The sequence below is a fragment of the Mauremys mutica genome, chromosome 4 (assembly GCF_020497125.1).
Source record: "Mauremys mutica isolate MM-2020 ecotype Southern chromosome 4, ASM2049712v1, whole genome shotgun sequence".
Taxonomy (NCBI): Eukaryota; Metazoa; Chordata; order Testudines; family Geoemydidae; genus Mauremys; species Mauremys mutica.
The window spans coordinates 86,636,718-86,651,120 of NC_059075.1; the positions used below are offsets into that span (position 1 = coordinate 86,636,718).

Consider the following 14,403-nt stretch of genomic DNA (forward strand, 5'->3'; position numbering starts at 1 on the left):
TCACTGATACAGTTTGTAGGTAACCCAAAAATTGGAGGCGTAGTAAATAATGAAGAGAACAGAGCAATCTGGATTACTTGATAAAATGGATGCAAGCAAACAATATGCATTTTAATATCACTAAATGTAACTGTATAAATCTAGGAACACAGAATGCAGGTCATATTTACAGGATGGGGACTGTATTCTGGGAAGCAGTGACTCTGTAAGAGATGGGGGGGGAGGAGGAGGGAAATGGTGGATAAACATCTGAACATGAACTCCCAGTATGATGCTGTGGCTAAAGGAGCTAATGTAATCCTTAGATGTATAACAGGGGAATCTCAAGTAGGAGTAGTGAGGTTATTTTACCTCTGTATTTAGCACTGGTGTGACTGCTGCTGGAATATTGAGTCCAGTTCTGGTGCCCACAATCTAAGAAGGATATTGATAATTTGGAGAGGTTTCAGAGAAGAGGCACAAGAATGACTAAAGGATTAGAAAACATGCCTTGTAGAGAGAGACTCAAAGAGCTTAATCTATTTAGATTACCAAAGAGAAAGTTAACGGGTGACTTGATTACGGTCTATAAGTGTCTATATGTGGAACAAATATGTAATAATGGGCTCTTCAGTCTAGCAGAGAAAAATGTAACACGATCCAGTGGCTGGAAGTTGAAGCTAGACAAATTCAAATGGGAAATAAGCTGTATATTTTTAACAGTGAAGGTAATGAACCAGTGGAACAATGTGTCAAGGGTTGTGGTGGATTCTCCATCACTGACAATTTTTAAATCAAGATTGGATGTTTTTCTAAAAGATATACTCTAGCAATAATTGTGGGGAAGTTGTATGGCCTGTGTTATACTGGAGGCCAGACTAGATGATCACAATGGTCCATTGTGACAGTGGAATCTCTAAATCTAGGCCAGCACAGATACCAGTTCCATGACATGTAGCAGGTGCACAGTTACCCCATTCTGCTGTTCAGCATACCCATGCAGCTTCATGCTAGGCTTAAGTGGTGTAGAGAAACTTGTGGTAGGCCCTAGCACCAGGAATGAATTGGGTTAGAGTACTGAACACAGTCTCTATTTGGCTTGTGAAAATACTTCATTTGCCAAACAGCCTTTTAAAATCTTGGTGTGAGTGTGTTTTTAATATCCTAAATGGTTCTGCTTTTGCAGCCATGGATACTGAAAACTTCTATTAATCCGCAAAGCAAGTAGTGCACTGGTAGCCACAGAACAAGGTTTACCATACTGCTGCACTACTCTGCCTCACCTTTGACCCAGAAGGACAAACTCTAGGAGTGAGAAAAGAATTTGGGCTATGCACCTGTTCAGCCCCTTACTCTGTCTGCTGAGATTGCAGACACAGAGTTTGATGTGAATGCCCGTCCAGCACCAAATGTACCAAGACAACAAAATTAATTTCATGAAGGCCACTAAATAGCCTTCAGCTGGTAACAACTTTCAGTCATTGCTTACCTGTGCTGATTTGTAATGGTAAGAGGTGCTATATCCCATTACTATTTCCCTATTTTTGATACTTACACGTCCCTCATTACCCCAGAGTCTGAGCACCTCACAGTGCCCCTGTGGCAAAGAGAAATGCTATTATCTCCATTTTATAGGTGGGAACCTACGGCCTAGATCCTCAAAGGAAATGAATTCATTGAAATGAATGAGTGAGGTGCCTTAATACCTCTGAGGATCTAGGCCCAAGTGACTTGCTCAAGGTTATAGAAGAAGTCTGTAGTGGAGCAGGGAATTGAACAAACATCTGCAGAGTTCTAGGGTAGTCCTGGGCACTGGACCATCTCTCCTCTCTGTTCTCTCTTCTACCCATCTATGCTTTTTAATAGATAATGTGTAGTATTCTTGGTGCTTTCTGCAGTAACAATTATTCCCAACAAAAAGCCAGAAGAATAACAGAAAATTGCTTAATTGACTCTATGGCTTACACCTGATGATCATTGATGAACATCAGCAGATAGTTTAAATTACACTGCTGGCAACACACTCAGTTGAGTTACAATACACAGAAAACTAAATGTGCCACTGTAAAGCAAAAGAAAAACTTCACTGTTTGGTGGGAGCAAACAAGGAGGAATGTAACTTTCTAGCTTGTTGAAACTGTTACGTGTCATTAGGTGTACTGTAAACTATCCTGAACTGAATTCTTTACCTAGACAATGAGCCTAAGAATTTGAGATGCCTTATTGCTGTCACAGAGGTGGGGGAAAAAAAGGATTGCACTGCATAAATATGACTTGCAACAAAACAGAATGTAAGTAACGTTCTGTCCTAGCTTATGTCACTTTCAGAAGAGTAGTGGACAAAATTTGTTTCTTGAGGAGCAAGGCATTTTAGTGGTAAGTTTTTAAAATTCTTATGTGTGTCGGGTGATAGGTTCAGTTTCTTGTAGAAAAGCTGACAGATTGCATAACAAGAGAAATTCTACTTGCATTTATACAAATTGATATTAATGCTTTGTTATAGCTGATGTTATATCAGTGGCTTTACTGTTAACATACAATAATGTTTGGGGGCAAAATGCTAGTAACTTAAGGCTAGACTGTAGAGTCCTTAATGATTTCAATGAGGGGAGGGATGAGCCAGCGCTAGACTGACTTAGGGGTTAGGATTTAGTTCCCTGCTGTGCCACAGACTGCATGTGTGACATTAGGGAAGTCACTTAGGGCATGTCTATTCTGTAATAAAAAACCTGCAGCACTGAGTCTGAGCCTGGGTTAGCTAACTTGGACTCTCAGTGTTTGGGCTTGTGGGGCTAAAAATTGCAGTGTAGATGTTTGGGCTGGGACTGGAGTCTTGGCTCTGAGACCTGTCATGGGGGGAGGATACCAAAGCCTGGTCTCCAGCCTGAGCCCAAATGCCTACACTTCAATTTTATAGTGCCATGAGCCCGGGTCAGCTGACCCGGGTCAGCTGTGGCCATGCCATGGATCTTTTCTCACAGTGTAGATGGACCCTACATTTCTCTGTGTTTGAGTTTCTTCTCTGTAAACTTGGGATAACAATACTTCCCTGTCTCACTACATAAATACATTAAAGATTGTGAGATTTTCAGATACTATGGGAGTGGGGATCAAAATACAGAAAGTTCATTTCCCCTGAGCAAGGACTGCAGGATCCAGCCTTGGTTATGGCTGGGATTTTCAACAAGAGCTAGGTGCTCAACTCCCATTGACTTTCAGTAGGATTTGGGTGTCTGTCTCCCTTAGGCTTCTTTGAAAATCCTAACCAATGTGTAGAGAAATGATGCTAGGCAACATTTGGGCTGGTAATGCTAATCAAATGAACTGAGACAAGTGTTTAAGTGGAAGCCAAATATTTTAATCACACAGTCACTGCGGAGGGTTAAATTCAGTTTGGATGAACTTCCCAGATTTAATATGAGGAAGGTCAGTGTCAGCACAAAAAAAAAACAATCCAAAAAACAATAAAGAATTCCACAACTGCCACTGGTACTGACAACTTGAAAGCACATGGTCAAACCTACCAATCTTCAGCCTTTTCTTTTAGGCTGATATTATTCTCAAAGTGGTCATGGGTGTCAAAGGGAAGTGGTTAGCTGTGGGGGATAAGACAGGTTGGTGGAGAAATGGGAAAAAAAGGGGAACCCTCATTCCCCTTTAGGAAGAGAAATAGTGAAACTTTACAAAAGGCAGTGGATATAGTATTTATCCATCTGTGATTTGTTTCACTGTTCTTTCCTCATCCTAGTCTCACCCCTGCCAATCTAGCTGTTCCCCTACAATCCCCCCTTTCACATGCACACACCACCAATTCACCTACACCCCATTCACCAGTTGGCTTGATTCCACCTGCACTCAACCATAACATCTCAATGTGTCCCACTCCTGGCTTAGAACCCTTCCCCTGCCCAGCTCCTTCCAACCCCTACCAGCTCAGAAGAGCCACCCTCACCCTCTACACACTGAGAACCCCTCTTCTTTCTACCTAAACTCGCTACCGTTCAGAAACATTTCCTTGAGTGTGAATCTTCTCCCACCAGTTACCGCCCTACACACCCACACCTCCATGATCAGAACTAGTCCCCTCTCTCATTACGGTTGCCAACCCTCCAGGATTGGCCAGGAGTCTCCAGGAATCAGCATCAATCTCCCGGTGACTGTTGAAAGTAATCGGGAGATTTTAATAGGATATTTTAAGAAAATGACATTACCTCATGTTGGGGAAAAACAACTCCTGGAATAGCGGCAGTCAGAGTTGGCAACCTTAGCTCCCATCACCACCAGGCTCAAAAGTTCCTTCTGCTCAGAACCCTCCCCATCTTTTATTTGTTGCTGCGTCTGAAAAATGGAAGAACTAGGCCAGCAGGGAGTGTGTGTACTGTGAGTCTGAACTGAAACAGCAACATGTATGCTTGAATTCCATGCTCTGTGCCTCCTTCCGCTGGCAGAAGCCCATATGCTCTTGGGGCTGCAGGGAACATGTGCAGACAATGCTGTCCTTTGTCTGTTTTTTTGCACTAGTTCTATATTCCCTGTTGTGTGTGCCTCCAGAAACCCCCTAGTGGCAGTCATGTATAATGCAGCCTACAAAGCCAGGTTGGAGCAGACCCAGCACCACCAAAAGTCGAACATGGTATGTCTACACTACAGACAACCACTGCTGGCCCATGCTTGCTGACTCAGGATCAGGGGGTTCGCGTTAAGGGACTGTTTAATTACGATGTGGACATTTGGGCTTGGGCTGCAACCCAAGCTTTGGGACTCTCCCACCTCTCAGGGTCTTAGAGCTTGGATACTAACCCAAGCCCTAATGTCTATACCGCAATTAAACAGTCCCTTAACCTGATCCCTGTGGGCCTAAGTCAGCTGGCATGGGCCAGCTGTAGGCTTTTAATTACAGTGTAGAAATAACCACAGTGGCAGCAGTATCACAGCCACACTACAGTTTCAACATTTATTGGTGGAACTCCTTGGTGGGGAACATTTCACCATACATATGTCCTTGGATGCAGAAAGGCACCTTGCTCCCAAAGAGAATCCTAAAGCACAGTGTCTTTTCATTTCTGCAGTTTCTAGATTTTCCAATGATGTATCAGAGAATAAATGAAATAAAAAGATTATTATCTTAAAGTCTTATCTATAAACCTAAAAAGTGACTGTGCAAAAATGGTATCTTTTACTTTGCTTCCCTTGTGCATCTTGAGTCATATGTATTTATTTGAATGACTAAGATAAGTTTTTACTACTATTTCCCCATAAAAACAGCTATGGGAGAGTGACCTGGATTACATACTGGCTCACACATCAACCTAATTATTAACTGCAGGAGAAGAACTTTTTTACTTCTTTATAACTTCTGGAGAGGAAGGAGGTAGAGAAGATTTTGATACTATCTGTCATAGAATCCCTGTGACAATTTGGACAAGTCGCTTAACCTCTTTGAGTCTCAGTTCCCCTAGCTGTGAAATGGTGATGATAATACCTTCCTATCTCACTGTAAGTGTTTTGAGGCACTCAGCTACTGTGGTGATGAATGACATAGAAAAGCTTTAAAATAAGTTCTGATTGTGGAATATTTATTGTTTTTGATGTATGGGCCAGAAAGAACCCACTTGGACAGTCAGATTCCAGGCTGAGTTTGCAGAGCTGACAGCTTGAAAAATCTTTTGTTGTTTGCCTGAGAAAAATGAGCAGATTTGACCTGGATGTCGTTAACCAAGAAACTATAAAACCACGATGCCATTTTTACATAGTCAATTTTCAGAGCAGAGCTGCACTTTAATTGCATACTTTCTCACTCCAAAGTCCCTTGACTTGCAAAGGAGTTTTAGTTGCACAAGCAATTCAGGATCAGGCCCATTATTTGTAATTTTTGTCTCTTACCAACATACATCTAAGTTCTAATGATAATTCAAAAACTTAATTTTACCTTGGGGGGAGCCCAGCCCAGCCCACTGGAACATGCTGCGTCCGCGCCGCCCGGTCTGGCCCGCCGGCTGTGGCCATGCTGTCCAGCCTGCTGGAGCAGCTCCAGCCTGGTCAGAGACATCCTGAAGGGATGGGATGGGGAGAGTGTGGGGGTCCTGAGCTAGGGGTGGGGTCATGTGGGGGGTTGTCACAGGGGTTACTCCCCTGACTCCCAGCTTCTCCCCCCAAAAAAAATTTCCCCACCAATTGCTGTCCCGGCCCATCAGGTTTACATCTGTGCCTGCGGACGCTCGAGGTAAACAAACCATCTCGGCCCACCGGCGGCTTATCCTGATGGCCTGGGAGCCAAAGTTTGCTGACCCCTGAATTATAAGGTCGGCTTATGAATGGGTTATAAAAATTTTCCATTTTTACTTATCCATCTTGGGGGGGGTCAGCTTATAAACAAACTGGCTTATAATCGAGTATATATGGTAATTTGATATTGAGTTAATAAAATCCAAAAGTTAATAAAATCGAATATCTCAAAATTACAGTAGATACAATGCATATGTTAATATATTCAGTGTTAAATAATTGTGTAGATAATGAATGGTAACAAAAGCATGCCTGATTTTTCTTCGAGAGAACCATATCTCTTTTTTGCCACGAAATCTGTCTTTTCAAATCTGTGGAGCTGCTTGAACATTGGCTGACAGATTGAAGTCACATTTGGCGTCAGAAAGACATTCAGTCAGTGGCAGAAAAATGGTTCATATAACAAGTTCATAAGATCAATGTTCATAAAATCAGGGTTCCGCTATATTACGTTTGCCATCCCTAATACTCTGACCACTGTCATAGGATAGCAAGTTGTTCTTCCTTGTTTTTAAAGTCACTGTTACCTATGGGCTGTTATGAATTCTAGGCACTGTGCAAGGGGCAGAAGGAAACAGCCATCAGCAGTGCATCCTGCCCTGCAATCACCGTACAAGTGCAGGTCACAATGGCACAGAATAGCTAGGGTAAATAAGCATCTTCCTGATCCTTTACAAAAGAACAGTGAGAACCCTGCCTAATGCCACTTGCACAATGCAGCATATGAGCTGGCTGACCAGGTCCTGACTGTGCTTGCTAGGAGCCGTGGTGTGCCAGCTGGGACAGTAGCCAGTCCCCTAACTTGGCACTCTCTTAAGCATTAGGCTGAAACCCTACTATGCTTCACAGGGACAGGAAGAGTCTGACACCCTCTTTCCCGAGCACACCCATGCGGCAGATGGCAGAATTTGACCTTCACTAATAGAACTACAATTCCAGTGGGCACTTTACACCTCTGGCTATGGAAATGATTTTAAAAATTAAATAGGGAATAAAATATTGAATGGGAAAATGAAGTACTCTCTCACCTCTAGAGGTGGTTTCCATAGTTTAGAACTGAGGCCCATTAGCATTTGTGTCAGGACGGTGAAGTCAGAAGCTTGCACTGCTACTGTATCTGTTTTGTGGATAAACTCCATCCTCCAGGACTGCCATGCTTTGTATATTTTTTGTAGAATAATACAGAAAATTAAATAATATTCTTTGTATAAAGGATTCTTTGTATTTTTTTATGACAATGAATCTGTGGAACCGACTGATTTCATTTGGTGGAATGAGTATTTATTTAGTACTGCTAATGGTTTGTTGTAGTTGCAGAACTCCCATCCTCATATGCTGTTCTAGGGCCTAATCCAAAGCCCACTGAAGCTCTCCATGGGTATCAGTGGACATTGGATCAGGTCCTAATGAATTGTTAGGTCTGTATCTCAAAATGTTTATTTTGATTTGGTTTTAATTATTCTTTGCAGAGTAGTGGATTGTTGGGAACATGTTTACCAGGTGAGTACCAATAAAACAGACATTATCTGTATGATTAAATCACCAGCAAAATGCTCCATTTGCAAAACAAGACTTTCATCGTGTATGTTGTTTCCATGTGTTAGACCTACATAGGTTTGTCTGACATCTTGCATCCCAAGATCATAGTTCGTTTCAAGCACCGTCAATAAACTTAAAAAAAAAAAAAAAAAAAAGCTTCCGGCCTTATATATTATAATGAGGTACTTTTTTAAAAAAACAGGTACTACAAGTGGATAAACAATGTGCAGTGCTCTGAGCCCAAAGGCACGAGGACCTGGCCTTTCTGATATGCATCAGTACAGCCAGTGGCTGGCCAGCAGACATGAGGCCAACTTATTACCGATGAAAGAGGATCTAGCGCTGTGGCTCACGAACCTTCTGGGTAAGAATATTTATATAGATATGTATGCATGCATGCATGCATGAGCACACACACATATTTAAAATACAATTATTGACAAATTACACTTGTTAGTATGTTAACTTTTGGCCTCTAGTTCAACTGGAAAGGTGGTTCTCCAGACTATTTTCCCTTCCAAATAAGTAGTTACAATTAACTGAGTAATGCATGCAGCCATCAGCAAGGTCAGAAAGACTTTCTTATAAGAGGTACGCATTCACATTATTTATCAAGCAACAAGCTAGGTAAACATTGTTCTTCACCTGGTAACTGTTGGTCCTTGAAACATTTGAATATTGAAACAGAAAAATTGACATTTATTTGAATTATATCTTTGTGTGTTTCAGTATTCTTGTTGTTACAATGAAAGAGGTTAATGGCTGCCGTCAATCGTTTCTTTGATCTTGACATCAATTTCAGACCTTGTTAAAGTCGATGGGTGACTTTTCATTCAGGCTAAATGGAAGGAGCATTTAAATGTCCCTTTGTGTATTGGTAGCTAAAGTATAAGAATTTGCCTCCCAAGGCAAAGCATTGTATGATAAAGCTTATCAGAGCTAAGCCATGTGAGCCGAGAGGTTTTCCTGGGAACTGATTCCGAATATAAGATCTGAGGTGTTGCCTGGTTGGAGCTGTGTGTGTCCATGGGTGTGCTGGGCAGAAAGTGAGCAGACAGTGAGAGAAGTGGTGAACATGGCCCTAAGCCGGAGCAAAGACAGATCTCTATGAGGCACAGGAGTTACTGGAGAAAGAGACTTGGAACTTGTGAGTCAGGAAAATGCCTCCTGTTTCTACTCTGTTCAGGGATACAGGACTTTGTGTATATTCCTTGTTGTAAATAAACAAGCTCAGTCAAAGAAATACTTGAATCATATAATCTGTTTCTCCTCCTAACTGAAAAATCTTGGCAAGGTTTCAACTATTAGCTAACCCTTCAGGCCCCAAAGGGGCATCCGTATTTTAGTAGTTGTGATAGTAAGCCCTGCAAGGATAAGTTATAACTTCCATTCTACTCTCTGTTCTTCAGTGGGTTATAAGTTGCTCTCATAAACAACTAGAGAAATACAACCTAGATGGAGTTATTTTAAGGAGGGTGCATAACTAATTGGAAAACCATTCCCAGAGAATATTTATCAGTGGTTCACAGTCAAGCTGGAAGGTCATATCTAATGGAGTCCTGCAGGGATTGGCCCTGGGTCCAGTTCTGTTCAATATCTTCATCAGTGATTTAGATAGTGGCATAGAGAGTACACTTATAAAGTTCTCAGATGATATTAAGATGGGAGGATTTGCACATGCTTTGGAGGATAGGATTAAAATTCAAAATGATCTGAACAAACTGGAGAAACGGTCTGAAGTAAATGGGATGAAATTCAATGAGGACAAATGCCAAGAACTCCATTGAGGAAGGAACAATCAATTGCACACATACAAAATGGGAAATGACTGCCTAGGAAGGAGTACCGTGGAAAAGGATATGGGGATTATAGTGGATCACAAGCTAAATATGAGTCAACAGTGTAACACTATTGCAGAAAATGCAAACATCCATTCTGGGGTGTATTAGCAGCAGTGTTGTAAGCAAGACACAGACCTGGTCTACACTAGGACTTTAATTCGAATTTAGCAGCGTTAATTCGAACTAACCGCTCAACCGTCCACACCAGGAAGCCATTTAATTCGAACTAGAGGGCTCTTTAGTTCGAATTTGGTACTCCACCCCGACAGGTGGAGTAGCGCTAAATTCGACATGGCTAGCTCGAATTAGGCTAGGTGTGGATGCTAATCGAACTTAGTAGCTCCGGGAGCTATCCCACACTGCACCACTCTGTTGACGCTCTGGACAGCAGTCCGAGCTTGGATTCTCTGACCAGCCACACAGGAAATGACCCGGGAAAATTTGAATTCCTTTTCCTGTCTGGGCACTTTGAATCTGACGTCCTGGCTGGACATCGGGGCGAGCTCCGCAGCACCTGCAACGATGCAGAGCTCTCCAGCAGAGGAGTCCGGCCAATCCAAGAATAGAAAGAGGTCCCCAGCATGGACAGACCGGGAAGTCCTGGATCTGATCGGTGTGTGGGGCGAGGAGTCTGTGCTCTCGGAGCTGCGCTCCAACAAGCGGAATGCAAAGACCTTCGAGAAGGTCTCTAAAGCAACGATAGAGAAAGGATACAGCCGGGATGCGATGCAGTGCCGCGTGAAAGTCAAGGACCTGAGACAAGGTTACCAAAAAGTCAGAGCGGCAAACGGACGCTCCAGAGCACAGCCCCAGTCATGCCGCTTCTATGAGGCACTGCATGCCATTCTCGGTGGGTCTGCCACCACTGCCCCACCAGTGACCGTGGACTCTGAGGATGGCATAGTGTACCTGGACAGTTCCTCGGCGATGTTCGCCGATGGGGAAGATGAGGAAGGGTTTGTGGAGGACGGCGCAGGCGACAGCGAACACAATACCGCTTGCCCTGACAGCCAGGATCTCTTCATCACCCTCACAGAGATCCCCTACCAACCGTCCCCGCCCGTTAACCCGGACTCAGAATCAGGGGAAGGATCAGGCGGTAAGTGCTATAAACATGGAAACTTTTATTTTTTAAAAAACGGGTATAGAAAAAATAGAAATACTATATACAAAATTTTACATGTCAAACTATATAAATAGTAGGTCCACACATATAGGGATTGAACAATAATCCTCTTGGGACAGTTCAAGAAAGCTCTCAGAGAGCAGCTCGAAAAGCCTCCGCAGGAGGTTCCCGGGGAGAGGTGCCTTATTCTGTGCTCCATGGAAGCACACTCTTCCGCGCCAGGAGATCCTAATGTAGAGAGGAATCATCGCCTCCACCAGCATTGCTGCATATGGTCCTGGTCTGTGCAGGGCTTCCAGTAGCATCCGCTCTCTCTGACTGCGAGTGACCCGCCTCAGGGTGATGTCGGTCTGGACAGGCTGCATCTAAGTCGGGCAATTAGTGTATTGTTACTATTGTTAACGGTTTACAATTAGGTTGCATAACAACGACCCTCGCTTAACAGCCACGTGCTGGAGGCCACAGAGAACAAGCAGACATTGATCTTTCCCGTGCACTGGCGGGAGGGGCTGGAAAAGGCTCAGCCTTTCTGCTTTCCAGATTGCCTTTAGCAGGAGAGCACAGCTATCCACTAACTGATAAGCATGATCTACTTTAAGGCTTACCAGGACTGTCTGCAAGACGGATTATGCTGTCTCTCCCCGCTTGTCCGCTCTCCTGTGCAATGGCGCCGCCAATGAGAGCGTATTCCGAAATCTCGAACTTTTCCTGAGATCTCGTGAGACTTGGTGCCCTGTATGGTCTTGTTCAGAGAAACTGACTAGACTGTGTTCACTGTTCGCAAACATGTATCTGTTCAAAGAAATCATTTACTGTTTCCCATCACACAGCTTCTGCTCTTTCCCGGACTGCCCCGGCATCCCCCTCGCAGAGGCTGGCTCAGATTAGGCGGCGAAAGAAAAAGACTCGGGAAGAGATGTTCGCGGAACTGATGGCCTGTTCCAGAGCCGAGGCGGCAGAGCAGAGACAGTGGAGGGAGAGCCTATGTCAATAGCATCGCACACACATCGAACGGGAGGATAGGTGGCGGCAGGAAGACCATCAGGCAACTCAAACGCTGCTTGGGCTAATGAGGGAGCAAACGGACACGCTCCGGCGCCTTGTTGATGTTCTGCAGGACCGCAGGCAGGAGGTGAGAGCCCCCCTGCATTGTATCTGCAACCACCCTCCAACGCCAAGAAGTCCTGTCCCCCCCTCACCGAAAATTACAAGACGGAGGGGCGGTAGGGGCCGTGAGAACTGTCACTGCACCACAGCTGAGCGCTAATGTTCCACACACCTCTGACGCTATAACTGTTTAGAAGCGCTTCCCTTACAGGATCACCCAGTCCCAAATCCAAGTTTCATCACCCTACTATGTAGTAGATTAATAAAAGCTGTTTGCTGTTGTTCACTCTTTCCGTCACGTCTTTCGTGTCAGAAGACTGTGTATGTAGAGGGGGGGGCAGGGGATTTATAATTGCACGGGATAGCCTACATTAGCAGGGTACAGACTATCGGGGGCAGGATCAACTGCAGGGCACACACAGACTGCAGTCAGTAGTCACCAGGGTCCCTCTGTGTGGTGTATGCTGCCCCGTGTCATTCTGTGATGTGTACGCTTGTCCACGGTCCTAGCGCCTGCCACCCCCTAATGTTAAGGCATGCTGCCCTTACCATGCACTTCCACCGTAGCAACGATCCTCTCCGCTGCCCTGAGCCCCAACAAGAGCCCTCATCCACCCCTTCCTATGCCCAAACCCACAGCCCAGAGCCTGCATCCAAATCCCTATGCAAAGACGGCACCCTTCCTGCAAACCCACCCCTACATGCACAACCACTTGAAACCGTCCCCCACCCCAGAGACCTATGTAGGAGCAGGAGGCTGTCCGTACTGTATTGTACAAGCGGTCTGTACATCAGTGCACACCGTACCCAGCACAGTATGCGTCCATGTTTCAAACCCTGAACAGAAATGCAAAGTAAAGGAAAGATTTATTAAAAATAACTGTTCCATTTAATTTGTTTAAAAACGTGTTTTGGAAGTGGGGGAAACTTGGAGAACGGGGTATGTAACCGCAGATCTCACTCAACACATAGAGACACAGGCCCAGGATCAGCTTCTCTTAAAATCAAGTGTAGAGTCATAGGTTACCCTGCTCTCTGAGGAAACTTGCTTTCAAAGCCTCCCGGATACACAGCGCTTCCCGCTGGGATAGTTTTTCGGCACGGGTGTCTGGCTGAGCGTAAACAGCAGCCAGGCGATTTGCCTCAACCTCCCATCCGGCCAAAAAGGTCTCGCCCTTGCTCTCACAGACATTGTGGAGCACACAGCAAGCAGCAATAACTACGGGGATATTCTTTTCGCTGATGTCCGAGCGAGTCAGTAAGCTCCGCCACCTCCCCTTAAGACGTCCGAAAGCACACTCCACCACCATTCTGCACTTGCTCAGCCGGTAGTAGAAGAGTTCCTTCTCACTGTCCAAGGCGTCTGTATAGGGCTTCATGAGCCAGGGCATTAGCGGGTAGGCTGGGTCCCCGAGGATCACTGTAGGCATCTGCACATCCCCAAACGTTATTTTGTGGTCCGGGAAGAAAGTTCCTGCCTGGAGTCGTCTAAACAGACCAGAGTTCCTGAACACACGCACGTCATGAACCTTGCCCGCCCACCCAACGAAGATGTTGGTAAAACATCCCCTATGGTCCACCAGTGCTTGCAGCACCATTGAAAAGTAGCCCTTTCGGTTAATGTACTCGCTGGCCTGGTGGGCTGGTGCCAGGATAGGGATGTGAGTCCCATCTATAGCCCCACCGCAGTTTGGGAATCCCATCGCGGCGAAGCCATCTGTGATGTCCTGGACGTTTCCGAGAGTCACTACCTTTGAGAGCAGTTGCTCAACGATTGCGTGGGCTACTTGCATCACAGCAACCCCCACGGTAGATTTGCCCATGCCAAAGTGGTTCGCTACTGACCGGTAGCTGTCTGGCGTTGCAAGTTTCCAGAGGGCTATGGCCACTCGCTTCTGCACACTCAGGGCTGCTCGCATCCGTGTGTCCTGGCGCTTCAGGGCAGGGGTCAGCAAGTCACAGAGTTCAAGGAAAGTGCCCTTACGCATCCTGAAGTTTCGCAGCCACTGTGATTCATCCCAGACCTGCAGCACTATGCGGTCCCACCAGTCCGTGCTTGTTTCCCGGGCCCAGAATCGCCGTTCCACACCATGAACTTGACCCATTGCCACCATGATCTCCACTGCGCGGCGTACCCTGCTTTGTGAGAGGTCTGCACCACTCTTTTTGTGACTTCCTGTCCTCACCGCGCTGCCGGAGCCTCCTCGCCCGATTTCTCAGCAGCTGACTGTGGAAGAGGTGGACGATAAGGTGCGAGGAGTTGACAACGGCCATAAGTGCAGCGATGATCGCAGCGGGCTCCATGCTCGCAGTGCTGTGGCGTACGCGCTGTAACTGACAAGAGAAGGGCGTGAACAGATTTCCCGCCGGCGCTTTCAGGGAGAGAGGGCGGGAGTGACGGTTCAATAATGACAGTTACCCAAAACCACCCTCGGCACATTTTTCCCCTCAGCAGGCATTGGGGGCTCTACCCAGCATTCCAATGGGCAGCGGGGAGTGCGGGAACTGTGGGATAGCTTCCCACAG

The 14,403-nt window shown here is 45.5% G+C and overlaps 1 protein-coding gene across 7 annotated transcripts in view; it reads left to right on the forward strand.

Moving 5' to 3' along the window:
- The window catches only part of GAS2 (growth arrest specific 2), a 168,007-nt gene that overhangs the window by 34,394 nt on the left and 119,210 nt on the right, over positions 1–14,403 (forward strand). For all 7 annotated transcript variants that reach the window (XM_045016818.1, XM_045016824.1, XM_045016819.1 and 4 more), the window contains one exon: positions 8,006–8,167. In XM_045016818.1, the coding sequence (XP_044872753.1) occupies positions 8,026–8,167 (142 nt within the window). In that variant the 5' untranslated portion in view covers positions 8,006–8,025. The remainder of the gene's footprint in view (positions 1–8,005; positions 8,168–14,403) is intronic.